We start from the raw sequence: 20,511 nt of genomic DNA, 5'->3' as shown, positions 1-20,511 counted from the left end.
GTGCTGGTTCAGCCCAACCAAATGGAGCCATTTATCGTGGAAGTTGACGCATCTGAGGTGGGAGTGGGGGCTGTCTTGTCCCAGGGTACCAGGTCCCTCACCCATCTCCGCCCCTGTGCCTACTTCTCCAGGAAGTTTTCGCCAACTGAAAGTAACTATGATATTGGCAACCGCGAACTCTTAGCCATTAAATGGGCATTTGAAGAGTGGCGCCACTTCCTGGAGGGGGTCCTTACCGACCACAAGAATCTGGTTTTCCTAGAATCTGCCCGGAGGCTAAACCCGAGACAAGCTCGATGGGCGTTATTTTTTACCAGATTCAATTTTTTGGTTACCTATAGGGCTGGGTCTAAAAATATTAAGGCTGATGCACTGTCGCGTAGCTTCATGGCCAGCCCTCCTTCGGAGGAAGATACAGCTTGTATTTTGCCTCCAGGTATAATCATTTCCTCGATCGATTCTGATTTAGTCTCTGATATTGCTGCTGATCAAGGTGCAGCTCCCGGGAACCTTCCTGAGAACAAGCTGTTTGTTCCCCTGCAATTCCGGCTAAGGGTACTTAGGGAAAATCATGACTCCGCACTATCTGGCCATCCAGGCATCCTGGGTACCAAACACCTAATTTCCAGAAATTATTGGTGGCCTGGGTTGCCTAAAGACGTTAAGGCCTACGTCGCCGCTTGTGAGGTTTGTGCTAGGTCCAAGACTCCCAGGTCCCGACCAGCGGGCTTACTGCGTTCGTTGCCCATTCCCCAGAGACCTTGGACACATATCTCCATGGATTTTATCACCGATTTGCCTCCATCCCAAGGCAAGTCGGTGGTGTGGGTGGTGGTGGACCGCTTAAGTAAGATGTGCCACTTTGTGCCCCTCAAGAAACTACCCAACGCCAAAACGTTGGCTACCTTGTCTGTCAAACACATCCTGCGTCTCCATGGGGTCCCTGTCAATATTGTTTCGGACAGAGGGGTACAATTTGTTTCATTGTTTTGGAGAGCCTTCTGTATGAAGTTGGGGATTGATCTGTCCTTCTCCTCTGCCTTCCATCCTGAAACCAATGGCCAAATGGAGAGGACTAATCAATCTCTAGAACAATACTTAAGGTGTTTTGTCTCTGACTGTCAATTTGATTGGGTCTCTTTCATTCCCCTCGCCGAATTTTCCCTTAATAACCGGGTCAGTAACTCGTCAGGGGTCTCTCCTTTTTTTTGTAATTTTGGGTTTAATCCACGGTTCTCCTCCGTTTCACCTGGTAGTTCCAACAATCCCGAGGTAGAGGTCGTTCATCGGGAACTGTGCACAGTCTGGGCCCAGGTTCAGAAAAACCTAGAGGTGTCCCAGAGCGTACAAAAAACTCAGGCTGATAAAAAACGTTCTGATAACCCCCTGTTTATGGTCGGGGATCTGGTGTGGTTGTCGTCTAGGAACTTGCGTCTCAAGGTTCCGTCCAAGAAGTTTGCTCCCCGGTTTATTGGGCCGTATAAGGTCATTGAGGTCCTCAATCCTGTCTCCTTCCGACTGGAGTTACCCCCGTCTTTTCGGATACACGACGTGTTTCATGCCTCCCTCCTCAAACGCTGCTCCCCGTCCTTGGCTCCCTCGAGGAGACCTCCTGTTCCCATCCTCACCCCTGAGGGGGTGGAATTCGAGGTGGCCAGGATTGTGGATAGCAAGATGGTCCAAGGCTCCCTCCAGTACCTGGTCCATTGGAGAGGATACGGGCCCGAGGAGAGGACTTGGGTACCCGCCCGGGATGTTCACGCTGGGGTATAGGTCAGGAGGTTCCACCTGCGTTTCCCCAGTAAGCCAGGTCCACTTAGAAAGGGTCCGGTGGCCCCTCATAAAAGGGGGGGTACTGTAAAGGATCTGCCAGGCACAGCTTCGGGATTAACTCCCAGAACTAATCAGTCAGCACCTGAGAATACATCCCTGAGACTGACTCCTGCTTCCACCATTCAGGCTGGCAGGCTTAGGAGTGGGAGAGCCTATCGTAACCTGGCCAGACTCAGCTAGCTCCCGCCCTCGGTCTATTTAAGCCTGCACTTCCTGTCCCTCGGTGCTTGTGATTCTTTCCTTGTGGTTTCCTGGCCCAGCTACAGCTCCTGCTATTTTTGATCCTGCTCCATACAGACCCTGGCTTACCGACTACTCTTCTGCTTTTCGTTTTGTACCTCGCACACTCCTGGCTTGACTCGGCTTATTCACCACTCTGGTTGCTCACGGTGTTGCCGTGGGCAACGGCCCCTTTTCCTTGCTTGTGTTCCTTTGTATGTTTGTCGTGTTTGTCGGGCACTTACTGAGCGCAGGGACCGCCGCCCAGTTGTACCCCGTCGCCTAGGGCGGGTCGTTGCAAGTAGGCAGGGACAGAGTGGCGGGTAGATTAGGGCTCACTTGTCCGTCTCCCTACCCCCTGCCATTACACTGTCGTGATGCTATCCTGTTTCTCCGTGGTGGTGGTAAGGAGTCTGGTGGGAGTGTTCTATCTCTGTCATGGGGGTATCCTGTTTCTCTGTCTGTGGTGGTGGTAAGCAGTCTGGTGGGAGTGTTCTATCTCTGTCGTGGGGGTATCCAGTTTCTCTTTCTGTGGTGGTGGTAAGGAGTCGGGTTGGAGTGTTCTATCTCTGTCATGAGGGTATCCTGTTTCTCGGTCTGTGGTGAGGGTAAGAAGTCTGGTGGGAGTGTTCTATCTGTCGTGGTGGTATCCTGTTTCTCGGTCTGTGGTGGGGGGTAAGGAGTCTGGTGGGAGTGTTCTATCTCTGTCGTGGTGGTATCCTGTTTCTCCGTGGTGGTGGTAAGGAGTCTGGTGGGAGTGTTCTATCTCTGTCATGGGGGTATCCTGTTTCTCTGTCTGTGGTGGTGGTAAGGAGTCTGGTGGGAGTGTTCTATCTCTGTCATGGGGGTATCCAGTTTCTCTGTCTGTGGTGGTGGTAAGGAGTCTGGTGGGAGTGTTCTATCTCTGTCGTGAGGGTATCCTGTTTCTCTGTGGTGGTGGTAAGGAGTCTGGTGGGAGTGTTCTATCTCTGTCGTGGGAGTATCCTGTTTCTCGGTCTGTGGTGGGGGTAAGGAGTCTGGTGGGAGTGTTCTATCTCTGTCGTGAGGGTATCCTGTTTCTCGGTCTGTGGTGGGGGTAAGGAGTCTGGTGGGAGTGTTCTATCTCTGTCGTGGGGGTATCCAGTTTCTCTTTCTGTGGTGGTGGTAAGGAGTCTGGTGGGAGTGTTCTATCTCTGTCGTGAGGGTATCCTGTTTCTCTGTGGTGGTGGTGGTGGTGCTGGTAAGGAGTCTGGTGGGAGTGTTCTATCTCTGTCGTGGGGGTATCCTGTTTCTCTGTCTGTGGTGGTGGTAAGGAGTCTGGTGGGAGTGTTCTATCTCTGTCGTGGGGGTATCCTGTTTCTCTGTGGTGGTGGTAAGGAGTCTGGTGGGAGTGTTCTATCTCTGTCGTGGTGGTATCCTGTTTCTCTGTGGTGGTAAGGAGTCTGATGGGAGTGTTCTATCTCTGTCGTGAGGGTATCCTATTTCTCGGTCTGTGGTGGTGGTAAGGAGTCTGATGGGAGTGTTCTATCTCTGTCGTGAGGGTATCCTGTTTCTCGGTCTGTGGTGGTGGTAAGGAGTCTTGTGGGTGTGTCCTGTCTCTGTCGTGGGTTTGTCTGGTTTTTCACTACAAATACTGGGAGTAGGCTTCATGCTGTGACCTATACCTGTATTTTTCATTTTTCCTGTGTCCTCATTCTGACCCTGGTAATCATTTGGCTCTTTCATTGCCATTCTGATTCTTTCCCTATTGTTCTTTCTTGCTGCTGCACTGACCACTTAGTTCAGTCCACTTTGTGGTTTGCTCCTTAGCTCTGGAGGAGAGAGAACTGGACTGTGAACATATCAAGGCTCGATTACAGGCAACTCAGAGCGAATGTTTAAGAACAAAAGAAGTAAGTAAAGACCCTCAACAGAAGACTTCTTATGACTGTTCTTTCACAGATCTCGCATCATATCAGTGGTGGAGTGTGTGGCGAGACGTGGAGATGGTGTCAGGTGTGGAATGTGTAGATGGATGTAGAGCTAGTGTCACGTGAGGAGTGTGTGACAGGACGTGGAACTGGTGTCTGGTGAGGAGTGTGTGACAGGACATGGAGCTGGTGTCTGGTGAGTTGTGTGTGACAGGACATGGAGCTGGTGTCAGGTGAGGAGTGTGTGACAGGACGTGGAGCTGGTGTCTGGTGAGTGTGTGACAGGACGTGGAGCTGGTGTCTGGTGAGGAGTGTGTGACAGGACGTGGAGCTGGTGTCTGGTGAGGAGTGTGTGACAGGACATGGAGCTGGTGTCACGTGAGGAGTGTGTGACAGGACGTGGAGCTGATGTCTGGTGAGGAGTGTGTGACAGGACGTGGAGCTGATGTCTGGTGAGGAGTGTGTGACAGGACGTGGAGCTGGTGTCAGGTGAGGAGTGTGTGACAGGACATGGAGCTGGTGTCACGTGAGGAGTGTGTGACAGGACATGGAGCTGATGTCTGGTGAGGAGTGTGTGACAGGACATGGAGCTGGTGTCAGGTGAGGAGTGTGTGACAGGACGTGGAGCTGATGTCTGGTGAGGAGTGTGTGACAGGACATGGAGCTGATGTCAGGTGAGTTGTGTGTGACAGGACATGGAGCTGGTGTCAGGTGAGGAGTGTGTGACAGGACGTGGAGCTGGTGTCTGGTGAGGAGTGTGTGACAGGACGTGGAGCTGGTGTCTGGTGAGGAGTGTGTGACAGGACATGGAGCTGGTGTCACGTGAGGAGTGTGTGACAGGACGTGGAGCTGATGTCTGGTGAGGAGTGTGTGACAGGATGTGGAGCTGATGTCTGGTGAGGAGTGTGTGACAGGACGTGGAGCTGGTGTCAGGTGAGGAGTGTGTGACAGGACATGGAGCTGGTGTCACGTGAGGAGTGTGTGACAGGACATGGAGCTGATGTCTGGTGAGGAGTGTGTGACAGGACATGGAGCTGGTGTCAGGTGAGGAGTGTGTGACAGGACGTGGAGCTGATGTCTGGTGAGGAGTGTGTGACAGGACATGGAGCTGATGTCAGGTGAGGAGTGTGTGACAGGACGTGGAGCTGGTGTCTGGTGAGGAGTGTGTGACAGGACATGGAGCTGGTGTCACGTGAGGAGTGTGTGACAGGACATGGAGCTGATGTCTGGTGAGGAGTGTGTGACAGGACGTGGAGCTGGTGTCAGGTGAGGAGTGTGTGACAGGACGTGGAGCTGGTGTCAGATGAGGAGTGTGTGACAGGACGTGGAGCTGGTGTCTGGTGAGGAGTGTGTGACAGGACATGGAGCTGGTGTCAGGTGGGGAGTGTGTGACAGGACGTGGAGCTGGTGTCTGGTGAGGAGTGTGTGACAGGACGTGGAGCTGATGTCTGGTGAGGAGTGTGTGACAGGACGTGGAGCTGGTGTCAGGTGAGGAGTGTGTGACAGGACATGGAGCTGGTGTCACGTGAGGAGTGTGTGACAGGACGTGGAGCTGATGTCTGGTGAGGAGTGTGTGACAGGACATGGAGCTGATGTCAGGTGAGGAGTGTGTGACAGGACGTGGAGCTGATGTCAGGTGAGGAGTGTGTGACAGGACGTGGAGCTGGTGTCTGGTGAGGAGTGTGTGACAGGACATGGAGCTGGTGTCACGTGAGGAGTGTGTGACAGGACATGGAGCTGATGTCTGGTGAGGAGTGTGTGACAGGACGTGGAGCTGGTGTCAGGTGAGGAGTGTGTGACAGGACGTGGAGCTGGTGTCAGATGAGGAGTGTGTGACAGGACGTGGAGCTGATGTCTGGTGAGGAGTGTGTGACAGGACGTGGAGCTGGTGTCTGGTGAGGAGTGTGTGACAGGACATGGAGCTGGTGTCAGGTGGGGAGTGTGTGACAGGACATGGAGCTGGTGTCAGGTGAAGAATGTTTGACAGGACGTAGAGTTGGTGTCAGGTGAGTAATGTGTAAGGATGTGGAGCTGGTATCAGATATAGAGTGTGTGACAGGACTTGGGCTGATGTCAGGTGGGGAGTGTGTGGGAGGATGTGTAGCTGGTGTCAGGTGAGGAGTCTATGTCAGGATGAGGAGCTGGTGTCATGGGAGTGTGTAACAGGACATGGTGCTGGGGTCAAGTGGGGAGTGTGTGACAGGACATGGATCTGGGGTCAGGTGGGGAGTGCATGACAGGACATGGAGCTGGTGTCAGGTGAGGAGTGTGTGACAGAACGTGGAGCTGGGGTCAGGTGAGGAGTGTGTGACAGGACATAGAGCTGGTGTCAGGTGAGGAGTGTGTGACAGAACGTGGAGCTGGGGTCAGGTGAGGAGTGTGTGACAGAACGTGGAGCTGGGGTCAGGTGAGGAGTGTGTGACAGGACATAGAGCTGGTGTCAGGTGAGGAGTGTGTGACAGAACGTGGAGCTGGGGTCAGGTGAGGAGTGTGTGACAGGTTGTGGAGCTGGTGTCAGGTGAGGAGTGTGTGGGAGGATGTGGAGCTGGTGTCAGGTGAGGAGTATGTGACAGTGTCATGTCCGTGGCTGCGGGCTGTCAGCTCCAATCTCCCCCTGACAGCTGCAGCCACGAGTCGGCAAGCGCTGGCCCCAGCCTCCTCGTCAGGAGACGCCAGCGCTCGCTTCCACTAACCTCAGTCGGATCCCGTAGGGTGCGCGCGCACGCTCGTGCCCGCTCTTAAATGGGCAGCGTGCGCACCGGACTTTAATGAACATCAGGCTGTGAGTACCCTGGACTATAAGAGGGGTCCAGCCCCCTGCTTTGATGCCTGAGCATTGTTGTTGTTTCCTAGTTTGTCTATGTGATTGCCTCCCAGTGTGTTCCTGTTCCCTGCATTCCGTACTATCCTGGTCGAGCACTGTGCTGAGCCAAAGTCGTGCCATGCTGTATACCACGCCTGTCCTGCTTCTCCACGCCTGACGTCTGCCTGCTGCCTAGTTCCAGCCGAGCCTGTCTTGCTACTGTCCGAGCTGCCACACGTACCCTATACGAACTATAGACATTGACCTGCGCCCTGTTGGCCAGCTGCCATACCGTCAAGGCGGTACGGCCCTGTGGGTCCACAGACCCTTCGTCACAGTACGCTCAGGCCATGGACCCCGCTGGCCAATTCGAGACCATGACAACGTCTTAAGAGATGCGGGCCGATATGCTGGACCTCCGGTCTCGACAGGATCAACTCCCCCAGGAGTTGAGCATTCTTGCACGTCGGCAGGAGGCACAAGCTGCCATTCCTCCTACTACACCTCCTGGCAGTGTTGATCCTCAGACTACACCTCTTGGTAGTGTTGACCCGCATGTTTCTTTGCCACTTCCTAACAGCTATCATGGAGACGCAAGTACCTGTCGTGGATTTCTGAATCAGTGCCAGATCCACTTCAGTCTGTATAATAGGACATTTTCGTCTGATGGCGCAAGGGTCGCTTTCATCATCTCACTCCTCACTGGCAAGGCTCTTGCATGGGCGAACCCTATCTGGGAGAGACAAGGACCAGAGACCCGTGACTTCCAAGCCTTCCTCCGGACTTTTCGTTTTGGTTTTTGAGGAGCCTGGTCGGGTCTCATCTGTAGCGGCCTCTTTGATTAACCTACACCAAGGAGACACCACCGTGAGTGAGTACGCCATCCACTTCTGCACCCTGGCGGGAGAACTGTTATGGAACAATGAGGCCCTGGTAGCTGCATTCTGGCATGAACTGGCTCCTAAAATTAAGGACGAACTTGCCGCTCGAGATCTGCCGTCTACCCTGGATGACCTCATCCTTCTGGCTGCCCGGATTGATATGCGAATCCGAGAACGCCTTCAAGAGGTTCGTCGGGAGGGAGTTCTTCCTAGTCTGGTTCCTACTTTGCAGCAACCCCTGCTGTCTTCAGATGTCGATCCTCCTAAGGAGTCTGTGATAATGGACCAGTGTAAGCTATCCACCCAGGAGAGACAACGCAGACGCACATCTGGACTCTGTCTTTATTGCGGCCTCGGTGGCCATCCTGTGCGCATGTGTCCCCAAAGATCCCAAAGCCTAGGGTTGTTTGGAGTGACAACCTTGGGTAAGAGAGGACTTCCGTCTAAATTGTCCATACCTGTGACCATAGTGTTCGGTGAGAGAACGCATCAGGTCTCTGCGTATCTGGACTCTGCATCCGCTGCTAATTTCATCCGTAGAGTCCTGGTGGACCTTCTGCAATTACCCACCACCTCTCTGGAGAGCCCGTTGTCAGTTGCTTCAGTAAATGGACTACCTCTGCCAGACCCAGTTATAGCTGTGACCAAGTCGCTGAGGCTCCAAGTAGGAGCTCTTCACTCCGAACTTCTGTCGTTCTATGTCCTATCCAAAGCTGTTAACCCTGTGTTCCTGGGCCTGCCTTGTCTCCGACTGCATGCCCCAGCCCGGGACTGGAATTCTGGGGAGGTTCTCCAGTGGGGCCCTGAGTGTCAAAGCCGTTGCCTGGTGCAGATTCGTTCAGCTCAGCCTTCTCTGCCTCGGTCATTGGCAGGTTTGCCAAGTCATTATGCTGCATTTTCGGACGTCTTCAGCAAGAGGGAGGCTGAGACATTGCCTCCACATCGGGCGTATGACTGCCCTATCGAACTGATTCCTGGTGCATCGCTTCCCCGTGGTAGTGTATATCCTCTCTCCTTGCCAGAGACTCTGTCCATGTCCACCTATGTGAAAGAGAACTTGGAGGGTGGCTTCATACGAAAGTCTTCCTCCCCGGCTGGAGCCGGGTTCTTTTTCGTCAAAAAGAAAGATGGCTCTCTTCGTCCTTGTATCGACTACTGAGGTCTCAACCAACTCACGGTGAAGAATAAATATCCGTTGCCACTGATCTCAGAAATGTTTGATCGTATACGTGGTGCCAAGATTTTCTCTAAACTAGACCTGCGTGGGGCTTACAACCTAGTCCGAATTCGCCAGGGTGACGAATGGAAGACGGCATTTTACACCCGTGATGGACTCTATGAGTATCTAGTAATGCCCTTCGGCCTGTGCAATGCTCCCGTGGTCTTCCAGGAGTTTGTCAATTACATTTTCCGTGACCTCCTCTATGTTTGTGTAGTGGTCTATCTTTATGACATCTTGATTTTTTCTCCAGATCCGGTGACGCATCAGAAACATGTCCGTCAAGTTCTGCTACGGTTAAGGGAGAATCGTCTGTACGCCAAGTTGGAGAAGTGCGTGTTTGACAGAGATGCTCTACCATTCCTGGGCTACATCATCTCGAATCGAGGTCTCAAGATGGATCCTGAGAATGTAAAGTCCGTCCTGGGATGGCCACGCCCTTAAGGCTTGAGGGCCATACAGTGCTTTTTGGGATTCGCCAATTTTTACAGAAAGTTTATTTCAAACTTGCCCTCACTGACTTCTCCTATCTCTAACCTCACTAAGAAGGGTATGAACGCCAAGGTGTGAACTCCCGAGGCAGAGTCCGCATTGAATAGCCTGAAGAGTGCCTTCACGTCAGCCTCTATCCTCCATCATCCGGATGTCTCTCTGCAGTTCTCGTTGGAGGCGGACGCATCCTCTGTCGGTGTTGGTGCACTCCTGTTCCAGAGAGGTCCTAAGGGCAAGTCAATGGTATGTGGATATTTCTCTAAGCTCTTCTCTTCCGCAGAACGCAACTACTCGATTGGGGATCGGGAGTTACTGGCCATCAAATTGGCTCTGGAAGAGTGGAGACATCTACTGGAGGGCGCAGCTCATCCGATCCTAATTTTTACAGACCACAAGAATCTGACCTACCTCCAGACGGCCCAACGGCTGAACCCTCGTCAGGCTAGGTGGTCACTGTTCTTTACCAGGTTCCAGTTTGAGCTCGGCCAACTAGAATGTGAGGGCCGATGCCTTGTCCAGGTCTTTAGAGACGGAAGACACCATGAAGATTCCACAGAGCATTATTGGTCCATCTTGTATTGTTTCTGTCAATCCCCTGCAAGTTGGGGACATTCCTCCAGGCAGGACTTTTGTGTGCCTGGCTGATCGTGGAAGAATCCTCCGCTGGGCACACTCCTCTAGACTGGCAGATCACGTGGGGGTCCGTAAGACCCAGGATCTGATTGCTCGTAATTTCTGGTGGCCCACGCTGCCCAAGGACATTATGGACTTTGTTTCTTCCTGTTCTGTATGTGCAGCCAACAAGGTCGCTCACTCCAGACCTGCTGGTCTGCTCCAGCCCTTGCCTGTGCCCAATGCTCCCTAGCAGCATATAGCTATGGACTTTATTACGGACCTGCCCCCCTCTACTGGATGCAGTACAGTCTGGGTGGTGGTGGATCGGTTTTCGAAGATGGCCCACTTCGTTCCTCTGACCGGTCTTCTTTCTGCTCCTCAGCTGGCCTAACTATTCATCCAACACATCTTCCGCCTGCACGGCTTGCCGCAGCATATTGTGTCTGATCGGGGGGTTCAGTTTACCTCAAAGTTCTGGAGAGCCCTCTGCGGACTCCTCGGTGTGAAGTTGGACTTTTCCTCAGCCTACCATCCTCAGTCCAATGGTCAGGTCGAGGGGATCAATCAGATCTTGGAGTACTACCTACGCCACTTCATCTCCAAGCAGCATGATGACTGGGTGCAGCTGCTTCCATGGGCTGAGTTCTCATATAATAATCAAACCAGCGAGTCCACAAGGAATACACCGTTCTTCATTATCTACGGCCAACACCCACAAATTCCTCTCCCGGTCCCCGATACTTCCGAGGTACCAGCGGCTGACTCCGCTTTTAGAGACTTCAGGCAGATCAAGCAGCGGACATCCTAATGGCAGTCGACCGCATGAAACGGAAGGCTGACACAAGGAGAAGAGAACCCCCTCAATTTCTCCCTGGCACGAAGGTCTGGCTGTCTTCTAGGAATATCTGACTAAGGGTGCCATCATGCAAATTTGCTCCCAGGTTCCTCGGACCCTTCGAGATCCTACAGCAGATCAACCCTGTCGCCTACAAGCTTCGGCTGCCTCTTACCCTCAAGATCCCCAACTCCTTCCATGTCTCCCTCCTGAAGCCGGTGGTTCTGAACCGCTATACCAAAACTCCTAGCCCTGCGGTTGCCTCCAGCGGCCCTTCAGACACCTTTGAGGTTAAGGAGATCTTGGACACCGAAAAAGTGAGAGGAAAGACTTTTTATTTGGTGGATTGGAGGGGGTTTGGTCCTGAAGAGAGGTCCAGGGAGCCAGAGGAGAACCTCAATGCTCCTACTCTTCTAAAGAAGTTTCTCTCTCGCTTTGGTCCCAAGAAGAGGGGGCGTAAGAGGGTGGATACTGTAATGTCTGCGGCTGCGGGCCGTCAGCTCCAATCTCCCCTTGACAGCCGCAGCAACGAGTCGGCAAGTGCTGGCCCCAGCCTCCTCCTCTTGAGACACCAGCGCTCGCTTCCACTTACCTCGTGCCCTTTAAGAGCGGGCACGAGTGCGCGCGCGCACCGGACTTTAAAGAACATCAGGCCGTGAGTACCCTGGACTATAAGAGGGGTCCAGCCCCCTGCTTTGATGCCTGAGCGTTGTTGTTGTTTCCTAGTTTGTCTATGTGATGGCCTCCTAGTTTGTTCTTGTTCCTGTTTCCTGCATTCCGTACTATCCTGATTGAGTACTGTGCTGAGCCAAAGTCATACCATGCTGTATACCACGCCTGTCCTGCTTCACCACGCCTGACGTCTGCCTGCTGCCTAGTTCCAGCCGAGCCTGCCTTGCTACTGTCCGAGCTGCCACAGGTACTCTATACGAACTATAGACATTGACCTGCGCCCTAATGGCCAGCTGCCATACCGTCAAGGCGGTACGGCCTAGTGGGTCCACAGACCCTTCGTGACAGACAGGACGTGAAGCTGATGTCAGGTGAGTTGTGTGTGACAGGACATGGAGCTGGTGTCAGGTGGGTAATGTGGGGGAGGACGTGGAGCTGGTGTCAGGTTGGGAATTTGTGACAGGATGTGGCGCTGGTGTCAGGTAAGGAGTGTGTGACAAGATTTGGAGCTGGTTTCAGGTGGGGAGTGTGTGACAGGACGTGGAGCTGGTGTCAGGTGAGGAGTGTGTGACAGGACTGGAGCTGATGTCAGGTGAGGAGTGTGTGACAAGACATGGAGCTGGTGTCAGGTGAGGAGTGTGTGACAGGATGTGGAGCTGGTGTCAGGTGAGGAGTGTGTGACAGGACATAGAGCTGATGTCTGGTGAGTGTGTGACAGGACATGGAGCTGGTGTCTGGTGAGTGTGTGACAGGACGTGGAGCTGGTGTCAGGTGAGGAGTGTGTGACAGGACGTGGAGCTGATGTCTGGTGAGGAGTGTGTGACAGGACGTGGAGCTGGTGTCAGGTGGGGAGTGTGTGACAGGACATGGAGCTGGTGTCAGGTGGGGAGTGTGTGACAGGACATAGAGCTGGTGTCAGGTGAGGAGTGTGTGACAGGATGTGGAGCTGGTGTCAGGTGGGGAGTGTGTGACAGGACATGGAGCTGGTGTCAGGTGAGGAGTGTGTGACAGGACATAGAGCTGATGTCAGGTGAGTTGTGTGTGACAGGACGTGGAGCTGGTGTCAGGTGGGGAGTGTGTGACAGGACATGGAGCTGGTGTCAGGTGGGGAGTGTGTGACAGGACATGGAGCTGGTGTCAGGTGAGTTGTGTGTGACAGGACGTGGAGCTGATGTCAGGTGAGGAGTGTGTGACAGGACATGGAGCTGGTGTCAGGTGGGTAATGTGGGGGAGGACGTGGAGCTGGTGTCAGGTTGGGAATTTGTGACAGGACGTGGAGGTGATGTCAGGTGAGGAGTGTGTGACAGGTGAGGAGTGTGTGACAGGATGTGGAGCTGGTGTCAGGTGAGGATTGTGTGACAGGACGTTGAGCTGATGTCAGGTGAGGAGTGTGTGACAGGACGTGGCGCTGGTGTCAGGTGAGGATTGTGTGACATGATATGGAGCTGATGTCAGGTGAGGAGTGTGTGACAGTATGTGGATCTGGTGTCAGGTGAGAAGTGTGTGACAGGATTTGGAGCTGGTTTCAGGTGGGGAGTGTGTGACAGTATGTGGAGCTGGTGTCAGGTGAGTGTGTGACAGGACGTGGAGCTGGTGTCAGGTGGGGAGTGTGTGACAGGATGTGGAGCTGATGTCAGGTGAGGAGTGTGTGACAGGACATGGAGCTGATGTCAGGTAGGTAATGTGGGGGAGGACGTGGAGCTGGTGTCAGGTTGGGAATTTGTGACAGGACGTGGAGCTGATGTCAGGTGAGGAGTGTGTGACAGGTGAGGAGTGTGTGACAGGACATGGAGCTTGTGTCAGGTGAGGAGTGTGTGATAGGATTTGGAGCTGGTGTCTGGTGAGGAGTGTGTGACAGGACATGGAGCTGGTGTCAGGTGAGGAGTGTGTGACAGGATGTGTAGAGCTGGTGTCAGGTGAGTGTGTGACAGGACGTGGAGCTGGTGTCAGGTGAGTGTGTGACAGGACGTGGAGCTGGTGTCAGGTGGGGAGTGTGTGACAGGATGTGTAGAGCTGGTGTCAGGTGAGTGTGTGACAGGACGTGGAGCTGGTGTCAGGTGAGGATTGCGTTACAGGATGTGGAGCTGGTGTCAGGTGGGGATTGCGTTACAGGATGTGGAGCTGGTGTCAGGTGGGGAGTGTGTGACAGGATGTGTAGAGCTGGTGTCAGGTGAGTGTGTGACAGGATTTGGAGCTGGTGTCAGGTGAGGATTGCGTTACAGGATGTGGAGCTGGTGTCAGGTGGGGATTGTGTATCAGGACGTGGAGTTTGTGTTGTGTGGGGGGATGGTGTGGGGTACCTGTGGACTGCAGGGCTTACACTCTTGTCCATGTCTGTGCAGGAGAACCTGGCTCTGCTTCTCCAGGTCACTGAACTTCGAGAACAGTCCGTCCAGCAGGTCGACTTTTGCACTCAGATGGGGTCTGCACTGTGCACGCTACTTTGGGGAGTCTCTAACAGGGAGGAGACGGTGAAGATCATCCTGGGAATGGTGAGTGGTAGAGAGGTGAGGACACCCAGAATATTCGCTCGCTGGGTGCAGAGAGGGATCGGGGGTTGGAGCCTCGGACTTAAGGTTACTCAGTATTAATAACTGTCAGGAATCTCAGAGATTTGTCTCATCAGAATAGCTGAAAAGGTTTGTGCAGCTCCACCTGATAATGACTGCGCAGGACGAATCTCCACTCACAAACCCTACAAATCTGTGCTGACTGTGAGTATCGTGGCAGATGAGAGGCCTCTGCGTGCTGACTTCGGGGGACGGTGAGGTCCTGTGCGGACTGTGGGGGGTGGTGAGGTCCTGTGCGGACTTTGGGGGGTGGTGAGGTCCTGTGCGGACTGTGGGGGGTGGTGAGGTCCTGTGCGGACTGTGGGGGGTGGTGAGGTCCTGTGCGGACTGTGGGGGGTGGTGAGGTCCTGTGGGGGGTGATGAGGTCCTGTGCGGACTGTGGGGGGTGGTGAGGTCCTGTGCGGACTGTGGGGGGTGGTGAGGTCCTGTGCGGACTGTGGGGGGTGGTGAGGTCCTGTGCGGACTGCAGCAGGTTTCCGTCCCGTTGTGATCATTCTCCTCTCTTCCTCTATCTTTTATCTGCAGGATAAGACCGCTGACTTCTTCATCTTGGCCGGCCAGACTGTGAGCAGTTTTGTGGAGACGCTTGTTGTCAATCAAGATGAGGACATGGAGGAAAGTCGCTTTGTTCTTGGTCTGGCTGGTACCATCACCAGTGAGTGCAGGAGTCTGACTAATCCTGAGCACAAAATGGTCAAGTGTTGACTGATGGCATAAGATAGATTATAATAAGTCTGGAGAAGTTCATGAGAACATCACATACGTGAAACATTAAGGATGTTCATATCCCAACCTCACGGCTTAACAAAAGAAATCCCCAGAACCGGAAATCAGCAAAAAGCTTCCATGACAGGTCAGACAGAAGAGTCAGATCAGTGTGGCCCCGATGACCACAAGAACGAACAGGCCCCAGTACCTGGTATCAGAGAAGCAGGGGCCACACATCACTCCATCGACACACGTGAGAGTGCCCCCACCTGTACCCCAGAGATGTGACTTCTATGATGTCCTCCTCAGATAACAGACAGTGTGTGACTCTCCTCAGATAACAGGCAGTGTGTGACTCCTCAGATAACAGGCAGTGTGTGACTCTCCTCAGATAACAGGCAGCGTGTGACTCCTCAGATATCAGGCAGTGTGTGACTCTCCTCAGATAACAGGCAGTGTGTGACTCTCCTCAGATAACAGGCAGTGTGTGACTCTCCTCAGATAACAGGCAGTGTGTGACTCTCCTCAGATAACAGGCAGTGTGTGACTCTCCTCAGATAACAGGCAGTGTGTGACTCTCCTCAGATAACAGGCAGTGTGTGACTCTCCTCAGATAACAGGCAGTGTGTGACTCTCCTCAGATAACAGGCAGTGTGTGACTCTCCTCAGATAACAGGCAGTGTGTGACTCTCCTCAGATAACAGGCAGTGTGTGACTCTCCTCAGATAACAGGCAGTGTGTGACTCTCCTCAGATAACAGGCAGTGTGTCACTCTTCAGATAATAGGCAATGTCTGACTCTCCTCAGATAACAGGCAGTGTGTGACTCTCCTCAGATAACAGGCAGCGTGTGACTCTCCTCAGATAACAAGCAGTGTGTGACTCCTCAGATAACAGGCAGTGTGTGACTCCTCAGATAACAGGCAGTGTGTGACTCCTCAGATAACAGGCAGTGTGTGACTCCTCAGATAACAGGCAGTGTGTGACTCTCCTCAGATAACAGGCAGTGTGTGACTCTCCTCAGATAACAGGCAGTGTGTGACTCCTCCTCAGATAACAGGCAGCGTGTGACTCCTCAGATAACAGGCAGTGTGTGACTCCTCAGATAACAGGCAGTGTGTGACTCTCCTCAGATAACAGGCAGTGTGTGACTCTCCTCAGATAACAGGCAGTGTGTGACTCTCAGATAACAGGCAGTGTGTGACTCTCCTCAGATAACAGGCAGTGTGTGACTCTCCTCAGATAACAGGCAGTGTGTGACTCCTCCTCAGATAACAGGCAGTGTGTGACTCTCCTCAGATAACAGACAGTGTGTGACTCCTCCTCAGATAACAGGCAGTGTGTGACTCTTCTCAGATAACAGGCAGTGTGTGACTCCTCCTCAGATAACAGGCAGTGTGTGACTCTCCTCAGATAACAGGCAGCGTGTGACTCTCCTCAGATAACAGGCAGTGTGTGACTCTCCTCAGATAACAGGCAGTGTGTGACTCCTCCTCAGATAACAGGCAGTGTGTGACTCCTCAGATAACAGGCAGTGTGTGACTCCTCAGATAACAGGCAGTGTGTGACTCCTCAGATAACAGGCAGTGTGTGACTCTCCTCAGATAACAGGCAGTGTGTGACTCTCCTCAGATAACAGGCAGCGTGTGACTCTCCTCAGATAACAGGCAGTGTGTGACTCTCCTCAGATAACAGGCAGTGTGTGACTCCTCCTCAGATAACAGGCAGCGTGTGACTCCTCAGATAACAGGCAGTGTGTGACTCCTCAGATAACAGGCAGTGTGTGACTCTCCTCAGATAACAGGCAGTGTGTGACTCTCCTCAGATAACAGGCAGTGTGTGACTCCTCAGATAACAGGCAGCGTGTGACTCCTCAGATAACAGGCAGTGTGTGACTCCTCCTCAGATAACAGGCAGTGTGTGACTCTCCTCAGATAACAGGCAGTATGTGACTCCTCCTCAGATAACAGGCAGTGTGTGACTCCTCCTCAGATAACAGGCAGTGTGTGACTCTCCTCAGATAAACGGCAGTGTGTGACTCCTCAGATAACAGGCAGTGTGTGACTCTCCTCAGATAACAGGCAGTGTGTGACTCCTCCTCAGATAACAGGCAGTGTGTGACTCCTCAGATAACAGGCAGTGTGTGACTCTCCTCAGATAAGGGGCAGTGTGTGACTCTCCTCAGATAACAGGCAGCGTGTGACTTTCCTCAGATAACAGGCAGTGTGTGACTCCTCAGATAACAGGCAGCGTGTGACTCCTCAGATAACAGGCAGTGTGTGACTCCTCATATAACAGGCAGTGTGTGACTCTCCTCAGATAACAGGCAGTGTGTGACTCTCCTCAGATAACAGGCAGTGTGTGACTCCTCAGATAACAGGCAGCGTGTGACTCCTCAGATAACAGGCAGTGTGTGACTCCTCCTCAGATAAACGGCAGTGTGTGACTTTTCAGATAACAGGCAGTGTGTGACTCTCCTCAGATAACAGGCAGTGTGTGACTCCTCCTCAGATAACAGGCAGTTTGTGACTCCTCAGATAACAGGCAGTGTGTGACTCTCAGATAACAGGCAGTGTGTGACTCTCCTCAGATAACAAGCAGTGTGTGACTCTCCTCAGATAACAGGCAGTGTGTGACTCAGATAACAGGCAGCGTGTGACTCCTCAGATAACAGGCAGTGTGTGACTCTCCTCAGATAACAGGCAGTGTGTGACTCTCCTCAGATAACAGGCAGTGTGTGACTCCTCAGATAACAGGCAGCGTGTGACTCCTCAGATAACAGGCAGTGTGTGACTCCTCAGATAACAGGCAGTGTGTGACTCCTCCTCAGATAACAGGCAGTGTGTGACTCTCCTCAGATAACAGGCAGTGTGTGACTCTCCTCAGATATCAGACAGTGTGTGACTCTCCTCAGATAACAGGCAGTGTGTGACTCCTCAGATTACAGGCAGTGTGTGACTCTTCTCAGATAACAGGCAGTGTGTGACTCTCCTCAGATAACAGGCAGGGTGTGACTCTTCAGATAACAGGCAGCGTGTCACTCTTCAGATAACAGGCAGTGTCTGACTCTCCTCAGATAACAGGCAGTGTGTGACTCCTCAGATAACAGGCAGTGTGTGACTCCTCCTCAGATAACAGGCAGTGTGTGACTCTCCTCAGATAACAGGCAGTGTGTGACTCTCCTCAGATAACAGGCAGTGTGTGACTCTCCTCAGATAACAGGCAGTGTGTGACTCTCCTCAGATAACAGGCAGTGTGTGACTCTCTTCAGATAACAGGCAGCATGTGACTCTTCAGATAACAGGCAGTGTGTGACTCTTCAGATAACAGGCAGTGTGTGACTCCTCAGATAACAGGCAGTGTGTGACTCCTCCTCAGATAACAGGCAGTGTGTGACTCTCCTCAGATAACAGGCAGTGTCTGACTCTCCTCAGATAACAGGCACTGTGTAACTCCTCCTCAGATAACAGGCAGTGTGTGACTCTCCTCAGATAACAGGCAGCGTGTGACTCTCCTCAGATAACAGGCAGCGTGTGACTCTTCAGATAACAGACAGTGTGTGACTCTTCAGATAACAAGGAGTGTGTGACTCCTCCTCAGATAACAGCCAGTGTGTGACTCCTCAGATAACAGGCAGTGTCTGACTCTCCTCAGATAACAGGCAGTGTGTGACTCCTCAGATAACAGGCAGTGTGTGACTCCTCCTCAGATAACAGGCAGTGTGTGACTCCTCCTCAGATAACAGGCAGTGTGTGACTCTCCTCAGATAACAGGCAGTGTGTGACTCTCCTCATATATCAGACAGTGTGTGACTCTCCTCAGATAACAGGCAGTGTGTGACTCCTCAGATTACAGGCAGTGTGTGACTCTTCTCAGATAACAGGCAGTGTGTGACTCTCCTCAGATAACAGGCAGCGTGTGACTCTTCAGATAACAGGCAGCGTGTCACTCTTCAGATAACAGGCAGTGTCTGACTCTCCTCAGATAACAGGCAGTGTGTGACTCTCCTCAGATAACAGGCAGTGTGTGACTCTCCTCAGATAACAGGCAGTGTGTGACTCTCCTCAGATAACAGGCAGTGTGTGACTCTCCTCAGATAACAGGCAGTGTGTGACTCTCTTCAGATAACAGGCAGCATGTGACTCTTCAGATAACAGGCAGTGTGTGACTCTTCAGATAACAGGCAGTGTGTGACTCCTCAGATAACAGGCAGTGTGTGACTCCTCCTCAGATAACAGGCAGTGTGTGACTCTCCTCAGATAACAGGCAGCGTGTGACTCTCCTCAGATAACAGGCAGCGTGTGACTCTTCAGATAACAGACAGTATGTGACTCTTCAGATAACAAGCAGTGTGTGACTCCTCCTCAGATAACAGCCAGTGTGTGACTCCTCAGATAACAGGCAGTGTCTGACTCTCCTCAGATAACAGGCAGTGTGTGACTCCTCAGATAACAGGCAGTGTGTGACTCCTCCTCAGATAACAGGCAGTGTGTGACTCCTCCTCAGATAACAGGCAGTGTGTGACTCTCCTCAGATAACAGGCAGTGTGTGACTCTCCTCATATATCAGACAGTGTGTGACTCTCCTCAGATAACAGGCAGTGTGTGACTCCTCAGATTACAGGCAGTGTGTGACTCTTCTCAGATAACAGGCAGTGTGTGACTCTCCTCAGATAACAGGCAGCGTGTGACTCTTCAGATAACAGGCAGCGTGTCACTCTTCAGATAACAGGCAGTGTCTGACTCTCCTCAGATAACAGGCAGTGTGTGACTCCTCAGATAACAGGCAGTGTGTGACTCCTCCTCAGATAACAGGCAGTGTGTGACTCTCCTCAGATAACAGGCAGTGTGTGACTCTCCTCAGATAACAGGCAGTGTGTGACTCCTCCTCAGATAACAGGCAGTATGTGACTCCTCAGATAACAGGCAGTGTGTGACTCTTCTCAGATAACAGGCAGTGTGTGACTCTCCTCAGATAACAGGCAGCGTGTGACTCTTCAGATAACAGGCAGTGTGTCACTCTTCAGATAATAGGCAGTGTCTGACTCTCCTCAGATAACAGGCAGTGTGTGACTCCTCCTCAGATAACAGGCAGTGTGTGACTCCTCCTCAGATAACAGGCAGTGTGTGACTCTCCTCAGATAACAGGCAGTGTGTGACTCTCCTCAGATAACAGGCAGTGTGTGACTCCTCCTCAGATAACAGGCAGTATGTGACTCTCCTCAGATAACAGGCAGTGTGTGACTCTGCTCAGATAACAGGCAGTGTGTGACTCTCCTCAGATAACAGGCAGTGTGTGACTCTCCTCAGATAACAGGCAGTGTGTGACTCTCTTCAGATAACAGGCAGCATGTGACTCTTCAGATAACAGGCAGTGTGTGACTCTTCAGATAACAGGCAGTGTGTGACTCCTCCTCAGATAACAGGCAGTGTGTGACTCCTCCTCAGATAACAGGCAGTGTGTGACTCTCCTCAGATAACAGGCAGTGTCTGACTCTCCTCAGATAACAGGCACTGTGTAACTCCTCCTCAGATAACAGGCAGTGTGTGACTCTCCTCAGATAACAGGCAGCGTGTGACTCTCCTCAGATAACAGGCAGCGTGTGACTCTTCAGATAACAGACAGTGTGTGACTCTTCAGATAACAGGCAGTGTGTGACTCCTCCTCAGATAACAGCCAGTGTGTGACTCCTCAGATAACAGGCAGTGTCTGACTCTCCTCAGATAACAGGCAGTGTGTGACTCCTCCTCAGATAACAGGCAGTGTGTGACTCTTC

General features: G+C 52.6%; 1 protein-coding gene across 2 annotated transcripts in view; it reads left to right on the top strand.

Annotated features, from left to right (window-relative positions):
* The window catches only part of HSF2BP (heat shock transcription factor 2 binding protein), a 72,496-nt gene that overhangs the window by 38,230 nt on the left and 13,755 nt on the right, over positions 1 to 20,511 (top strand). For both annotated transcript variants that reach the window (XM_075851033.1, XM_075851034.1), the window contains exons 3-5: positions 3,841 to 3,923; positions 13,801 to 13,950; positions 14,554 to 14,683. In XM_075851033.1, the coding sequence (XP_075707148.1) occupies positions 3,841 to 3,923; positions 13,801 to 13,950; positions 14,554 to 14,683 (363 nt within the window). The remainder of the gene's footprint in view (positions 1 to 3,840; positions 3,924 to 13,800; positions 13,951 to 14,553; positions 14,684 to 20,511) is intronic.

Source organism: Rhinoderma darwinii, chromosome 2 (assembly GCF_050947455.1).
Source record: "Rhinoderma darwinii isolate aRhiDar2 chromosome 2, aRhiDar2.hap1, whole genome shotgun sequence".
NCBI classification, from domain to species: Eukaryota; Metazoa; Chordata; class Amphibia; order Anura; family Rhinodermatidae; genus Rhinoderma; species Rhinoderma darwinii.
The sequence above is the reverse complement of the archived record's forward strand: the minus strand, read 5'-3'. Positions and strand labels throughout refer to the sequence as shown.